Source organism: Neofelis nebulosa, chromosome 6, assembly GCF_028018385.1.
Source record: "Neofelis nebulosa isolate mNeoNeb1 chromosome 6, mNeoNeb1.pri, whole genome shotgun sequence".
NCBI lineage: Eukaryota > Metazoa > Chordata > Mammalia > Carnivora > Felidae > Neofelis > Neofelis nebulosa.
Window position 1 is genome coordinate 139,996,191 of NC_080787.1, and position 14,523 is coordinate 140,010,713.

Here is a 14,523-nt window from a genome sequence, read left to right on the forward strand (position 1 = left end):
AACACTTTAAGTTTTGTTTTTGTTGCCATTTTGTTAGAATTATATTTATATCTTTGGAAGTACCGTTTAATTTCTTGAGGACTGGATTTAGTGATTTCTGTATTTTACATATCTAGGCTTTTGAGGACTTAAGACTATGGCTTGATTATTAAGGAACTGAAGGCAACAGTTTCCAGGACACTCTTTGGTTTTAAGGCATGCAATTTGGTTATAAGCTCCTTAATTTGATGTTGAACCCGTTATGGTTTACAGAGCCAGCCTTAGCACATTGCCTTGGCACATAGTTTCCAAAATAGTTAAGGCAAGCTTAATACCTTAAGACAGTTAACATACAGAAGTGTCCCTCAGCCCCCCTCCCCCCAAAATCTGAGTTTGATTTAGTAATCCAGTTATACCCAGAGCTACTGATGACTAATTTCTTCTTTGAAGACAAAATAAGCAGCTGTGTAACTTTAGTGGTCCAAAAGTGAATAATAGATTTCATACATACCTGCCTTGAACTTTCTTGTTCTTTGATCAGCTAGATAAATGACTTGAGTGGTTAAATGTCTGCCTGCAAAACCAAATTCTGACCCTGATATAAGTATTTCTAGTGCACTAACACATCAAAGTTGGCCTTCAGATTGGCACGCCAGATTCCTTGGATTGGCTCTGCAGTGGAGATTTGTTTCATCTTATTGAGAAGCTAAAGTGGTTCTGATTGGTAGACAGAGTTAGAAGTCTTTTGGTTCTTAATTCTTTTAGACCTTGACTGAACTTCCAAGTTTATGGTCTGATGGAATACTTACAGTGGAGAGTGAACTGACTTAAGGGAAGCTAAAGGAAAAAGTGGGCTAAACTGATGGCTGAAGTTTTAGATTAGTTTTAACCATTGTGTCTAGAGTAATTGGCCTTGAGTCTCAAAGTAATCGTTTATTCTTAAGACCAGTGAATAGTTTCCCAGTACTGTACTCTTATGTAGTTGTATGGAAATGAACCAGGGTTATTCCTGAAACTCTGGGTCTCATTCCTAGAGAAAGTGCTGTCAAGAACATCCTAGTTTTCTCTTCAAGAGCTGCTGTTCTGGATTTTAGAACGGGGCTGATTGGCTGCTGGTTCTCTCAAGGCATAGGCATGTTACTTGAATTTTGCCAACTTATTTTGATTTTTAGTCACCAGCATAAAGTAATAGCATTATAAGGAAAGCTGTGCAAATTATATCTGCTTTCTATAACTTGCTGAAGTAGAAACATTTAGGTGAAGACATAGGCAGAGGTTGGGGAAAAAATAGTCCTTGCAAAGAAGGACTAATAGTGTATCTCAGGATTGGGTTAAGAGACCTGTCAGTCTGGTTGTGAGAGAGCCACAAATGCCCTGAGTAGTAAGAAAAATAGAAGTTAAATCATATGTTGAGTGCTTATGTACTGACTTATTTTGGTATTTTCAAAATAAGTTTGGGAAATTAGGAGTTCAAAAATAGTTTCACACATTTTACCTCAAAGAAAATCACAGTGTAAGCAGATAATCTAAGTGGATTCATCAAAAGTGAGTTATGCATAAATATTCTGCAGTCATGTGCTGCTGAAAGTTCTGATGTGTGTTATGCTGAAATACAGTCAGAAGAATATGCACTTGCTTGTGTTCTGAAGAGGATAATTTCAGTGAGACTGACAGTGGTCAGAAAGCAATTTAATAGTGCTGTACTTAACTTTTTTTTTTTTTTTTTTGGCCAAAATTTGACTGTGAGTGCTCAAGTGGAAGATGGAATTTCCTTTAACACTGATAATAAAAGTAATAGAGGAAATAATAGATGTGGGTAGATCCCAAAGCAGCTTTTTCCCTACATAATTTCGTGAAGGATGTCCTCCCAGGTAACCTTGAATTAGGAAAATGACATGCTTTTTACATGCTATTAAGCCTACCACGCCTTCTGTGTTTTACATTAAATTTAACATACAAGTCAGATAAGATGTATTTTGAAAGTGTCTTATATTTTGTTGGTTTGGTTATAAAGTTTATAGGAAATGCTTATTTTATAGTTGGTTGCTATTGAGACCATTTTCCCTCAAGGATTCCTGATACTTTAGGGAACTTTTGTTTTGCTATTAGTGTTGGATTTTGTGTTTTCTTTTCTCTTTTCTTTTTTCTTTTCTTTTCTCTTCTCTTCTCTCTTCTCTTTGTTTTCTTTTTCTTTTTCGTTTCGTTTCGTTTCTTTTCTTTTCTTTCATTTTATAGAGTGTGCAAGTGGAGGAAGGGCAGAGAGAGGAGGACAGAGGCTCCGAAGGCGGGGGGCTCGGTGCTGACAGCAGTGAGCCAGATGTGGGGCTCAAACTCATGAACCGAACTGAACTGGGAGATCGTGACCTGAACTGAAGTCAGAGGCTTAACTGACAGCCACTCAGGTGCCCGGCTTTTGGGTTTCAGACCTTTTTGATTACATTATGAAGATGGTAACCACATACATGTAAGATTTAAACAGCCATCAGGAAATAGGACTTGGTGTTTTGAGTTATGTAATCCATTCTACCTTTTTTTAAAAAAGTGATTGTGGTGGTTTAAATTGATTTCATCAGTCACCAGTGAATCTAAGCCTACTTTTTGAAAAAAACTGGTAGAATAGTTTTCTTGCTGTTACAAATGACCCCAAGATTCATGGCTTAAAACAGTAAATATTTGCTTATCTCTTACGGTTTCTGTGGATCAGGAATCTGAACTAGGTTAGCCTGGTGGTTTTGGGTCAGGGTCTTTCATGAGGTTACAGTCAAGATGTTGACTGGGCTAAAGGATTTGCTTCCAAGGTGGCTCACCCTCTGGCAGGCTAATGCTGGCAGTCGGTGGGTCTCAGTTCTCCGACAGACTGCTTGAGTGTCCCCACAACATGGTGGTAGTCTGTTTCCCTCAGAGTGAGGGATCCTAGCTAGAGCAAGGAGGAAGCTACACCACTGCCACATGCCGTTAGTTAAAGTTAAGTCCGGCCTACAGCCAAGGGCGGAGGAATTAAGCTCTGTGTCTTGAAGGGAGGAGTATCAAAGAATTTATGATATATTTTAATAACTACCACAGTTCTGTATTTTTCCTGTTGATGGGTGAATTAGGACTGAACCAGAAGGCTTGTTGAAGTCAATCTGTAAGTAATTATCGTAGTTAATTAAGTCAGTTTTTTCTCTGAGGGCATCTAGTCTCAAGCCCTCCATCTTAAATTTGAGAAGGGAGGCTCAGAGAAGTTAAGTAATTAACCAGCCCAAGGCAGTTCAGTCTAGGAAAACTAAACTGATTTTTCTCTGATTTTTGTCATGAATAATCTGTGTGCTGATTGAGAAAACTGGCTGGTGATTTTTAAAAATCTAAAGAACTTATAGTATAGAACTGTTGTTTTCTAGTCTCCTAGTTTGCGATCTTCTACATAATAGTAATACTTTCAACCAGTTTGGCCTGCAGATAATGCCCGATTCTTTATGAATTTGTAGACTCCTCATACCAGCACCCCTTCCCCATTGATTTTTAGAGGAGACAAAATGTACTTATCAAATGAACTCAAACTTTTATTTACTGTTAGCTCCAGATGTTGCCTATATACAGATCTTGAGATTGACTATTCCAAATAGCACGTTTCTAGGACCTAAAAGGTTATAAAAAAAGAAAATCAGGGTTTGAGTGTGAAAGAAAGTTCTACCATTTTCTGCTGTGAAATTGTCATGGACACTTTGGATCTAGAAAGATTTATTCTAAGACTGGTTTTGGCTTTGTGGTACAAGAGCAGAGACCCTGACATTGGTAGTGTGAGTAAACTGGGGTAAATTTCTAAGGCTTTCCTGGATTGATTTCTTTTAAATCCAGTAGACTCAGGGCACCTGGGTGACTTAGTCGGTTAAGCATCTGACTCGGGGGTCAGGGCATGATCTCCTGGTTCGTGAGTTCGAGACCTGTGTCAGACTCTGTGCTGACGGCTCAGAGCCTGGAACCTGCTTCAGATTCTGTGTCTCCCTCTCTCACTGCCCTCCCCTCCTCATGCTCTGTCTTTCAAAAATAAACAAACATTGAAAAAAAATTGTTTTATTGAAAAAAAAAAATTCAGTAGACTTTCCTGAGTAATAGATTGGGGGATACAGTAAATTATCTTACACCTTTGCTGTTGCCGGATTGATAATGGCTACTTTGTTCTTAAACTGCTTTCCAGTTTCTCTTACCATCAGGACTCCTGACAGTTGCTATTCTGCCCTAAAGCACATACTTACATGATTGCTTTTCTTGTTGTCTATCTATATCTTGTATCTCCCATCCCTACTGTAAATTCTTTACAGGAACTTCCTTTTCTGTATATTGCTGGTGCTCAGATGCTTGCAGAATCTGTAGTTGAAGGAGCCAAGAAGTCAGTTTTTTCCCCTAGAACTGAATGTAAGAAAACGTTTATTGTTGTAAAAAGCCTCTGGGTATAGGTGGGAGGTGCTGGTGGTGTATATGTCAGTAACTATGTTCTTAAGATGGTCACAGTCCAGTGGGGGAGGACAGTCATATACTTACTATACAGTTTGTTCTACACTGTACGTGTTCAAAGTGCAGTGGTGTAGTATAAATGAAGTTGGTATTTAAACTGAATCTTGGGGCACCTGGGTGGCTCAGTTGGTTCAGCGTCCAACTTCGTCTCAGGTCATGAACTCATGGTTTGTGAGTTTGAGCCCCGCATTGGGCTCTGTGCTGACAACTCAGAGCCTGGAGCCTGCGTTGGTTTTGTGTGTGTCTCTCTCTCTGCCCTTCTCCCGCTTGTGCTCAGTCTCTGTCTCTGAAAAATAAACGTTGAAAAAAAAAAAAAACAAACCCACAAAACTGAATCTTGAAGGGTGAATAATGTTTGAAAAATAGACTTAGTTTCATCACATGTTTGGTGGTTGTACATTTCTTAGCTTTACTTCTTCATTGTACATTTACCCTGAATTGTTTTATTGTTTTGAGCTGCCATCATGTTTTGAAAAGTTGCTTTTTTCTGTGGCGTGCATGTTCTTTTCACATTATTTTTCTAGAAGTGTGCTGTCCCGTTAAGTAGCTATAAGCTGCATGTGGCAATGTAAGTTAATGTCACACTAGCCACATGTGGGTAGAGGCTACCATATTGGACAGCACAGATGTCGAACATTTCTGTTGTTGCAGAAAGTTCTGTTGGGCCGTGCTGCTCTAGAATCATGTTTTGCTCATCTGCACATTCTCATGTTGTCTGTAATGTGTTGAGTTAGGAATAGAATGAGGAGACTTAATAATAGCGTTCTGGCATTATTGGAAGAGACAGAGTGGTTAGTATTTATGAACAGAGGGGACAGAGTGTAGGCTACTATGTAGTGAAGTCAAGTGTAGGTTGGTATCGTGCTCTGTACCTTAAGCTGTTTGGCTTTGGGCATGTTCCTTTATTTCTGAGCCTCAGTTTTTTGTTTTACTCAAATAGGGAGAATAATTATCTCCTAGGTTTGTGTAAGTGTACGAAGGTGTGTGTAGGGGAGCTTAGCACAATACCTCAGTCTATGATAAGATCATTACCATATTTTTGAAATAATCACTGATTAAAGCAATTTGTAAATATGTTTTTCTTTTGGTGCACAGTTCTGTGAACTTAACATAGATGAATATTTGTGTAACCACTACCACAGTCAGGATACAGAGCAGTTCTGCCGCTTTCAAACAACTCTGTTGTGCTGTCCCTTTATGTACTTGCTCTTCCTCCCACCCTTATCCTCCTCGGCACCCACGGGTTGGTTCTTCATCAGTTTTGTCCCCTTTAGCATGCATGTTACATAAATGGAGTCCTAGAATATGTAGCCTTTTGAGACTGGCTTCCCAGCCAAGTTGGGTGACGTTGAACATGTGTCACGTTTAGTGTAATTTAGAAGTATTTCCTAAAAAACAAATGTGAATCTGAATTTTTGCTTATAGAGTTGCATTTGACTTGGGATTTTTACGCTTGAAGGTGAAATCAGTGATGAAATTTATAGGGAAAAACGACTTCCCCTGATAACAACTGTGTGTCTGTGTACGATACTGGCTTGTTTTTCTTTATGAAAATGATTGATCCTTGGTAGGGGAGATTCCTGTTTTCAGTAGTTTATCCATATTAAAGCTGTTCAGAGTGGCAACAGAGTCCTCATTTGAAAAAGTTGTCTGTCTAAACATTAATGTCTAGAATGTGGCCTGAAGATAGGATAACCAGCTGGCTGCTTTGCCCGGGCCTTTCCCAGCCTAGCACTGAAAGTCTGGCTGCTGCAGGAAACCCCTCAGTGCCGGGAAATCCAGGATCTGAAAGGGCTCCATAAAATTTGGGGATTCCAGTTCATGAACCACAGGACAAGTATTCAAACTAATCTTCCCCGCCATCAGAGCGCTTAGAGTCAAAATCTCTAAGGTAACCAGAACCCAGACCACATGAGGCTTTTAAGATTAAGATCAGTATTCTGAATTTAAAGATTAGCACCCTGGTGGCTTAGATTTGACTGGAATTACATCATTTTTTGGTAGTTTGTTGCCCTCTGTAAGTCTTCATGTGATGAGTTCAAGAAGCAGAATCCATATTTTTATGTTAGCAATATTCAGTTGTGGTAAGCAAGTTTCCAAGACTCGTGTGGAAGCCAAGTTAAAGTCAAGTTTGTACTTAACATAATCTCTTGTTTTGGGTTTTTCAGTTCAAATAGTGATGTGTAAATCTCACATACATTTTAGCTCCTATGTTTCATGTTGTGCAGAATGAGTGAAAAAATGTGGCCTTTAAAGATTTTAACAAAATCCTGCTTTGTTAAACCTCTGAGGAAAGGGAATTTGGACTAGTGACCTTAAATCTTCCTTACAGAAATGGCAATTCAGAACCAATGGCCAGAATTGAAAGTTAATAGATTAGCATCGGAAGCACTTGGAAAACCTTCCTCTGCTCATCTTCCACCATCTCACGGCAGGGGCCACACGCGGTTTGTAAAGCGGGGCTCAGAGGAGCGCGAGGGGAGGGGATGGGGCTGGGGAAGGTGAGAACTGAATCACCCGAAGAGACACATCAGTACATTAAACGGAGCAAGAGGTGCTAGTGAATTACTGACCGTCTGCATCTGTAAGCTGAGGACAAGCCGATAAGTCTCTCAAGTTAGTGGTTCTCCGAGTTTAGTGAGCATGGGAACCTCTTGGAGAGTTGCAAAAAACATTTTAGTTGCAGCCTCAGAAATTGACTGCAAAACACAGGAATCTGTAAATCATGGACGCCCAGGTGTTCGCTGATGCAGTTGGTCTGAGCATCACGCTTTGGAAAAAACTGCTGTAAGTGGTAGGAAGACCAGGGTATACTTAAATTAGGGGAGTATCTTTCTTCTGCAAGCAACGTGTATTGATTTTACACGTCAGAACATCTCTACTTCTGACTGCTGTGGTTGTCTGAGGAGGCACCCAGAATGCTTACGGGCAGCTGCCTGGTGCGTGGGAATTGTGTAGAGTTTCCAAGGCTTTTGGGGCTCGCGCTGAACAGCCGACTCATTTGGGAACAGTGGAAATACTACTTCATATTTACTGAACAACACTTCATCCATTTAGGTGCAGGGTTTACTAACCTCTGTCTTTAAGTCTCTCATGCTGTCAACTGGACTCAGAGGGAGTCCTCGTGATTTGCTTCAACCTCCATTTAATCTCAGGATCATACTGGGATTTTTGCTCAGATGGATGGTAGGAACAGTAAACTCTAGGCTTCACATGTGTTAATTCCATTAATACTCCTAGCAACTCTATCAGGTAGTGGTACTATTAAACCCATTTTACAGATGGAAAAAAACAGACCCAGAGAGACTCAGTGATTGGCCCAAGGTGATCCAGCTGGCAGGTGGTGGTGAAGAATTCGAATGCAGGTTGGTCTTAACCACTGTCCTCTCATGAGTGATAGAAATTTGATCCCATTTTGAAGAGTGCTTCCAGGACGACTGGTGAATGTAGTTAACTTGAGGCTCTCTTTAGTCTTCTGGTAGGATTTCTTGGTCATTTTGTTCTTACAGAAATTGTGATCGTGAAACACTTCCTTGCTTCTGTTACACCTAAGATATAAAAACTTCTCTATAACTTTTAAAAGTTGAAGCTTTTTGCATGAATTTAAGTATTTGAAAAATGTAGTTTCTGATGAATCAAATGTTGATGTTTAAAAATCTGTTATATCTGCCTTTAATGTATCTAGTGCAATGTACTACCATAACGAGTTGGTGGCTACCATGATAACCTTTAAACATAAGTAAGCGATTCAGACTTAACGCCGTTCCTTTTTCTTATGGAAAATGTTATATTTTTCCCAAAAAATGTCTACCTAATAAATTTTTACGCTTGAAGGTCTTACTGATTATCCTTTTGATCTTTGCAGCATACTTGTATATAAGCTGAAATGTTAGAATCTGTCTGGACCACGAGACACCAGGTGTTTGTTTTTGTTGTTAAAATTGTTACAATTAACACAAAGGTGACCCAAACAGTAGAGTACATACTGATAATTGAAGTAAAACTTTATTGGAAGTGCCCTTCTTAATAGGTGGGGGATTATATGATCCCTATTAAATTAGGAAGCTTTGTTGGCCAGTATTTCAAATTTGTCTTCTTGTTGGTTTCCTGGAGGGTTTTAAAATATATTTATAGGTTTTTAAATACAGTAGGTGGAACTGAGATTCAAGATGGGTGAGAAATGTCTTCTGTACAGTGTGAGAAGGGAAGCTCGGAAAGAATAGGTTGGTACATTGACTGCAGGTGTACACACAGGCACGGCCGTTTTCTGAGTGCTGACATGGAACTTAGGTCTAGAAAGCTGTTCTTGAACTATCGATGTCCATGTGTTCTTGGGAAGCCTTGGGAAACGTACCTACCAGATTGCTGCTCAAGAACTCTTGCAGTGAACTGAAAATAAGCCAGGATGTTTACCTTTGCACTGTTAGAGCAAATAAGTACATAAAAACCAGCAGTAAGGGTATAAATATGTATTCTCTTGGTGAAACACTGTAGCAGTTAAGTTGCAAAATAAGTGTCTCGATTTAGAACAGTAACACTGTGTTCAGAGATATAAACTGAACAGCAGGTAAGAACTGTGCAGTTCCACTCCTGTGCAGGTGGATTTTTCCATAAATACGGTATAGTATGTAAATGCATTTTTTCAGCCTTTCCTCTAGCTTGCTTTATTGTAAGATTACAGTACATAATACATGTAAGAAAAAAATGTGTTAACTGACTTATTGGTGAGGCTTTTGGTCAACAGGCCAAAACTAGTTTTTGGGGAGTCAAAAGTTATACACGGATTTTCAGCTATGTGGGGGGCTGGTGCCCCTAACCCCCCATTTTTTCAAGGGTCAACTGTATAATGTATGAAGAAAACCTAGAACATTTAAATTCATTGTGGTGGGAAGCATAGTGGGGCAAGTGGGGGTTATGCATAAAAATGAAGATAAAAAGGGCTTGCTTAAAAAGTTGTGTATCAGGGCTCTTGGGTGGCTCAGTTGGTTAAGGGTCCGACTTTGGCTCAGGTCATGACCTCATGGTTCAGTTTGTGAGTTCAAGCCCCATGTCGGGTTCTCTACTACCAGCACAGAGCCCACTTCAGACGCTCTGTCCCTCTTCTGCCCCTACCCTGCTTGCACTCTCTCAAAAATAAACATCAAAAAAAATGTTTACCAGTTCAAGATGGTAAGCACATAAATGTCAAGTTCTTTATGGCATTTTTTCATTTCCCCAAAATATGTGTGAAATGAAAAGTGTTTGTGGGAAGAATATTCTGACTAGGTAGGTAGTGAAAGGATGGACAGTACTGATTAATGAAGAGGAGAAATGTCAATGAGCAGTTATCCTGAAATTATGTCATCCAAAGTAGGTAAAGAAAATTCCACTTCTGTCATCACAAACCTGTATTTTATGTATTTACTCCCAACACTCCAGAGTTCCTGTATGGGAACTTAGGGCTAGGATTGGGATTTCCTGGAGAAAGATGATGGGTAGTGTCCAAAATCTAAGCCTTTTGGCTTTAATAAGTATCTGCCTAGATTTCTTAGGTACTAAGCTGTCCACAGTTCTTTAAAAATACCTTCCTTTCAGCTTCTCAGTTAAAGACCTCAACGCCAGATTTGTCATAGTTTTTATTCAAGCAGCAATACATTTAGGAGCTAAAAAAGATCACAACTTTCTGATTAAAAAAAATTAAATACCTACTAAATAAGAGATTCCCCCAACAGTGAGCATTTATTTTTGATTGCAGAACTTTAATATCCCTTGCACTGATGCTTTTCTTTGGCCATCACTTGATCAGGAAAAATACTCGTCCCAATTCAAACATTACCTTAGGGTGATAAAATGAGATTTATTAATTTCATAGCAAATCATTTGTACAAACTAAATGACTTTCCAAGATTGTGATTAATGAAAAATGCTCCTGTAGTCTTTCCCATGTGGCAAGCTGCAGATCTGAGGCAAAGGGCCTATAAATTTGCAGCTAGAACATCCTCTAAATGCTGTCTTTAAAAATGGAACTTCTCCAAAAATCACACTTGGTGCATTTGCAATATTGCCATAGCCACTTGAAACTTGCCTCACTTCCAAATAAACTCAGTAATTAGGACAAAGCCATGTTCTTCTCCACTATCATTTTCTATGTCACATTATTACTTTTTTAGATTTTTAATTTTTATTTTTTTAAGTAATCTCTGCACCCAAAATTAGGCCCAGACCCACGACCCTGAGATTGAGTTGAACGCTCCAGCAAGAGTCAGCCAGGCACCCTTATTTTCATTTTAAAAAGATCCTTACCTCGATGGTGATCAGAATGACGATCATCCACTCCAGGCGGAGTGCCCTCTTCTCAGTCAGGTGATTCCTCATTAGATCCGTCAGCTCCATGCAGTGTTGAAGTTTCTCATTCATGACCTGCATCAGAAAAATCTTAGGAAGTGTCCTGTATATTTCAACAGACCTAAGAAAAGGGTCACATCTCAAAATTCTAAAGGCTTGAAATAGGTATACTCTTGGTCCTTAGGCCTCTCCCCTCCCTGCCTCTTGTGACTCCAGAGACATTTTGTAAAGCACAGATTTGACTGCAGAAGTACTCTGCATACAGAAGCTCTTACAGCCCAAGATTTTGGAGTCCTAGCTTTTGGTAGCTGCCCTTGGGTTTTTAGCAGTTAAGAAAGGCAAACCCGAAACATGCTCTGTGGTCAGAACGTGCTTTGTGGCCAAAACATGGCCTGAAGATGACAAACAACGATTACCTTCTACTAAAGCTGCCCATCCCCCCAAACTTGACCACTTGACCTGCTGCACACTTGCCACTAGATGGCACTGCTTTCAGTGCTCAACTGCAGAGGTTCTGGTTTCCGATGCCTCGCCACAGGCTGGTTGGGGTGGGTTCAGAGTCTTTGAATTTAAGACTTGGATGTGACTCCTGGTAGTTACACCTCCCTAATCTCTGTATTTCACCTTCCTTTGGAAATTGGAAAATCTGGAAACCTTTAAAAAATCGTTTCCCTTTGATAACTTACAGGGTGGTGTGGATCTGGTCTGGAAATTTGGGGCCATGCTCACAGATGCATGTTTGGGGATTAATGGAAATGTGTCAGTGTGCCATATGTATAAGGATTCTGCACAGAGCATCACATCGCCTTAATCATGAGAGCACGTGGGACCACACTCAAGCATACATTTACTATGTTTCCAGGCTGGACATTATGTAGTTTCTCATCTGTATAAATGTTTAGGACCGTGCCTCCTTTCCTCTCCTCTCTTTCCTACTTTCTTTCCCTCCTGTTCCTACTGGCTGTTCAATCTTGGTCTGTAGACTTGCTCATCCCCAGGCTTGCTTCTCTCAAGACACTGGCCCCACCCTCTTCCATTTTCTTTCACCTTTGACTAAACTGGCATTTCCTTCCTCCACCTCCTCATCACTCAGTTTATTCTTCAGCCCTTAGAAGCTGCGTATTACAACCCCCCTGAAACCTCCAAATGTCCTAATTGGTAAATGGCAACTTTTCTTGGTTATAAACCTGTTAAACATTTGACAACACCTTGAAATACACACTTCCTTTGACTTTTTCTCCCCTAAGAACTAAGTTTTCTACCTCTGACCGTTTTTTTCCGGGGTTTCTCTACCTCCTCTTGCTTTTAGATAGCATTTCCCTAAGTCCTGATCTTGTCCTCCTCGTCTTCTAGCTCTGCACTCTGCTTGCACGATCTCACCCACTTTGGTTTGTGTAGATGCTCCCTAAACTTTGGTCACTTGCATCCCACCATCACCACCCCCCCCCCCGCCCCCGCGTCCCCAATCACTATATGTGATGTGTGTGTTCCAGCTGCACTATTACATGATTTCCAAAGGCTCTGCTTAATATGTCTATTTTAAAAGCAAAGGGTCACTGCCATAAATGGACAACAGTTCGACGTGAAACTATGCTGCCAACAGGAGGCTGAGCCTGACACCTGGGGAAGTGGGAGAGTCGCATCTGTTAGACGGCCTATCGAGAACCGCGACAGCCAAACTAAGTGCTTCTCCCGAGAGAAATTGCTCGGACTTGCTTCGATGTTAATTCAGGGTCCTTGTATCACCTAAATTCATCTCTTGAACAAGTGTTATGTATCCCACATTTTGGGAAAGACTTAACTATTTTTTACTCCCAAATATAAATGTTTAATGCTGGTCTCTTTGACTGAATTTCCTTTTTAAGTAGGCTTCATGCCCAATGAGGAGCCCAACTCAGGGCTTGAACACATGATCCTGAGATCGAGACCTGAGCGGAGATCAAGAGTCGGACACTTAACCGACTGAGCCGCCCAGGCACCCTTCTCTGACTGAATTTCTTTCTATAAAACATCTTCCGGGTCTCCTGCCCACACCTCAAATTTAATGTTTCTCAAACGAAAACTGACATCCTGTTCAAGTCTATCCCTCGCCTTGGGTTTCCTTTTTCCAATCAGGTCCTTATCTTCCCAGTCACCTGGGGTGGAGATGTTTGATCTCTAATCCCCACTCCCTACAGTTAGCCCCTCCGTGGACAGTCTTGAATCTACTCCCTACTTAGCATTCCTTAGTACCACAGAGGTAGGTCTTCATCAACTATTCATTATTCAAGAAGGGATCCATCGCTGTCGCCCCCCCCCCCCCACCGCCGCATCAGTTTTCATTCTAAACGGCTGTTCAACAGCTTTGTAAGCATTTTATCGTTCATTGCCTTCTTGATAACATTATCCCAGATCATGTGGTCCAATCGCATTTTAGATGGTGGGGTCCTGAGCAATGTTCAGAAAGCCTTCCAGCCTGCTCTTTCCTCGGTGCCCCTACAGCACCTTGTCCCCTGGTGTCAGGCACTTCATTCTGCCTCACAATCCTCTGCTGTCCACGCGGCACCCTCCCCTCCTGCCCCCCACCTTGGGGGGTTCCTCTTGCACGAGTTTCAACCGTGCGATACTGCCCGTCATGATGTCAGCACCCACCTGGCACCTTCCCCAGACCTCCTCCCCAAGGCCCCAGGGTGGAAGAGCTGGGGAGAAGACCCAGGCTTAGCCGACCATAATGCCCAGTTCTCTCACCGCACGGCTGGTCAAAGCTTGGACACCTGTCCCGATCCCTTGAAGTTGCCAGGCAGACCGAAATGTCAACTTGGACATTCCCTCTCCCCACACCTGTTTCCCCCCATTCCCCAGAGAAGGCCACGGAGAGGCAAGGAGGAGGCCAACCTGGCACAGAAGGTGCTCAGGAGAGAGAGTCCCGAGTGACCCGTTTGGGTCTGTGCGAGACATGCATGCCTTGCTCCCACACTCCAGCCTGGCTTTTCTCGGCAGTACACGGTGATAAAGCAGGGCTGAAACTTTTCCCGTGGTTTGTGCAAGGGAGGCCCCACTAGCGCACGCTTCCTACTTCATTTCGCTATAGCGTCATTCACGTTACATGCACACACGAGGGAGAACACAGGGATGGTATACAGAGGTGGTAAATGTGAAGTGGGCCCTAAACAGGTAGGTGCTGGGAGGAGAGGGCGGGGAGCTACAGGAAGGGGACCTGGGGAAAGCATGTCACACAGGAAACCGCATGGACGCACAGCACGCTGGATACTTGGAAATACTTGGAAGTGAGGTTAAAAAGGTAAGTTAGTGCCCAACTGCGAGAGATACCGTAGACCGTATGCCGTAGGCACAAAAACGATCCCCCGAGGGCATTCACACCCTGATCCCTAGGACTTAAGCACAACGGCCTGGAGAAGGAGAGTTACGATGGCATATAGAATGAACGCTGCTGATCAGCTGACCTTAAGACAGGGAGATAAACCTAGATTATTGGGGGAGGTGGGGTTCAGCGTAGTCACGGTGGAAACGGCGAGAAGAGCTTCAAGTGATGCCACATGAGGCCCCAACTCGCCTCTGCTGTGTGGCAGGGGCTGCAGGCCAAGGGACGTGGGCAGCCTGTAGGAGCCGGAGAAGGCAAGGAAAGCCTTTTCCTGCCCAGCGCCTCCTGAAAGGAACGCAGTCCTGCCACACCTTGATTTTGCCTCAGTGACTCTCCCGTCAGACTTCTGACCCACAGCGCTGTAA

The 14,523-nt window shown here is 42.0% G+C and overlaps 1 protein-coding gene across 2 annotated transcripts in view; it reads right to left on the reverse strand.

Annotated features, from left to right (window-relative positions):
- Window positions 1–8,029: 8,029 nt before the first annotated feature.
- The window catches only part of RMND1 (required for meiotic nuclear division 1 homolog), a 47,434-nt gene continuing 40,940 nt past the window's right edge, over window positions 8,030–14,523 (reverse strand). For both annotated transcript variants that reach the window (XM_058735658.1, XM_058735660.1), the window contains 2 exons: window positions 10,756–10,872; window positions 8,030–10,288 (listed from right to left, as the gene is read on the reverse strand). In XM_058735658.1, coding sequence (XP_058591641.1) covers window positions 10,247–10,288; window positions 10,756–10,872 — 159 coding nt within the window. In that variant the 3' untranslated portion in view covers window positions 8,030–10,246. The remainder of the gene's footprint in view (window positions 10,289–10,755; window positions 10,873–14,523) is intronic.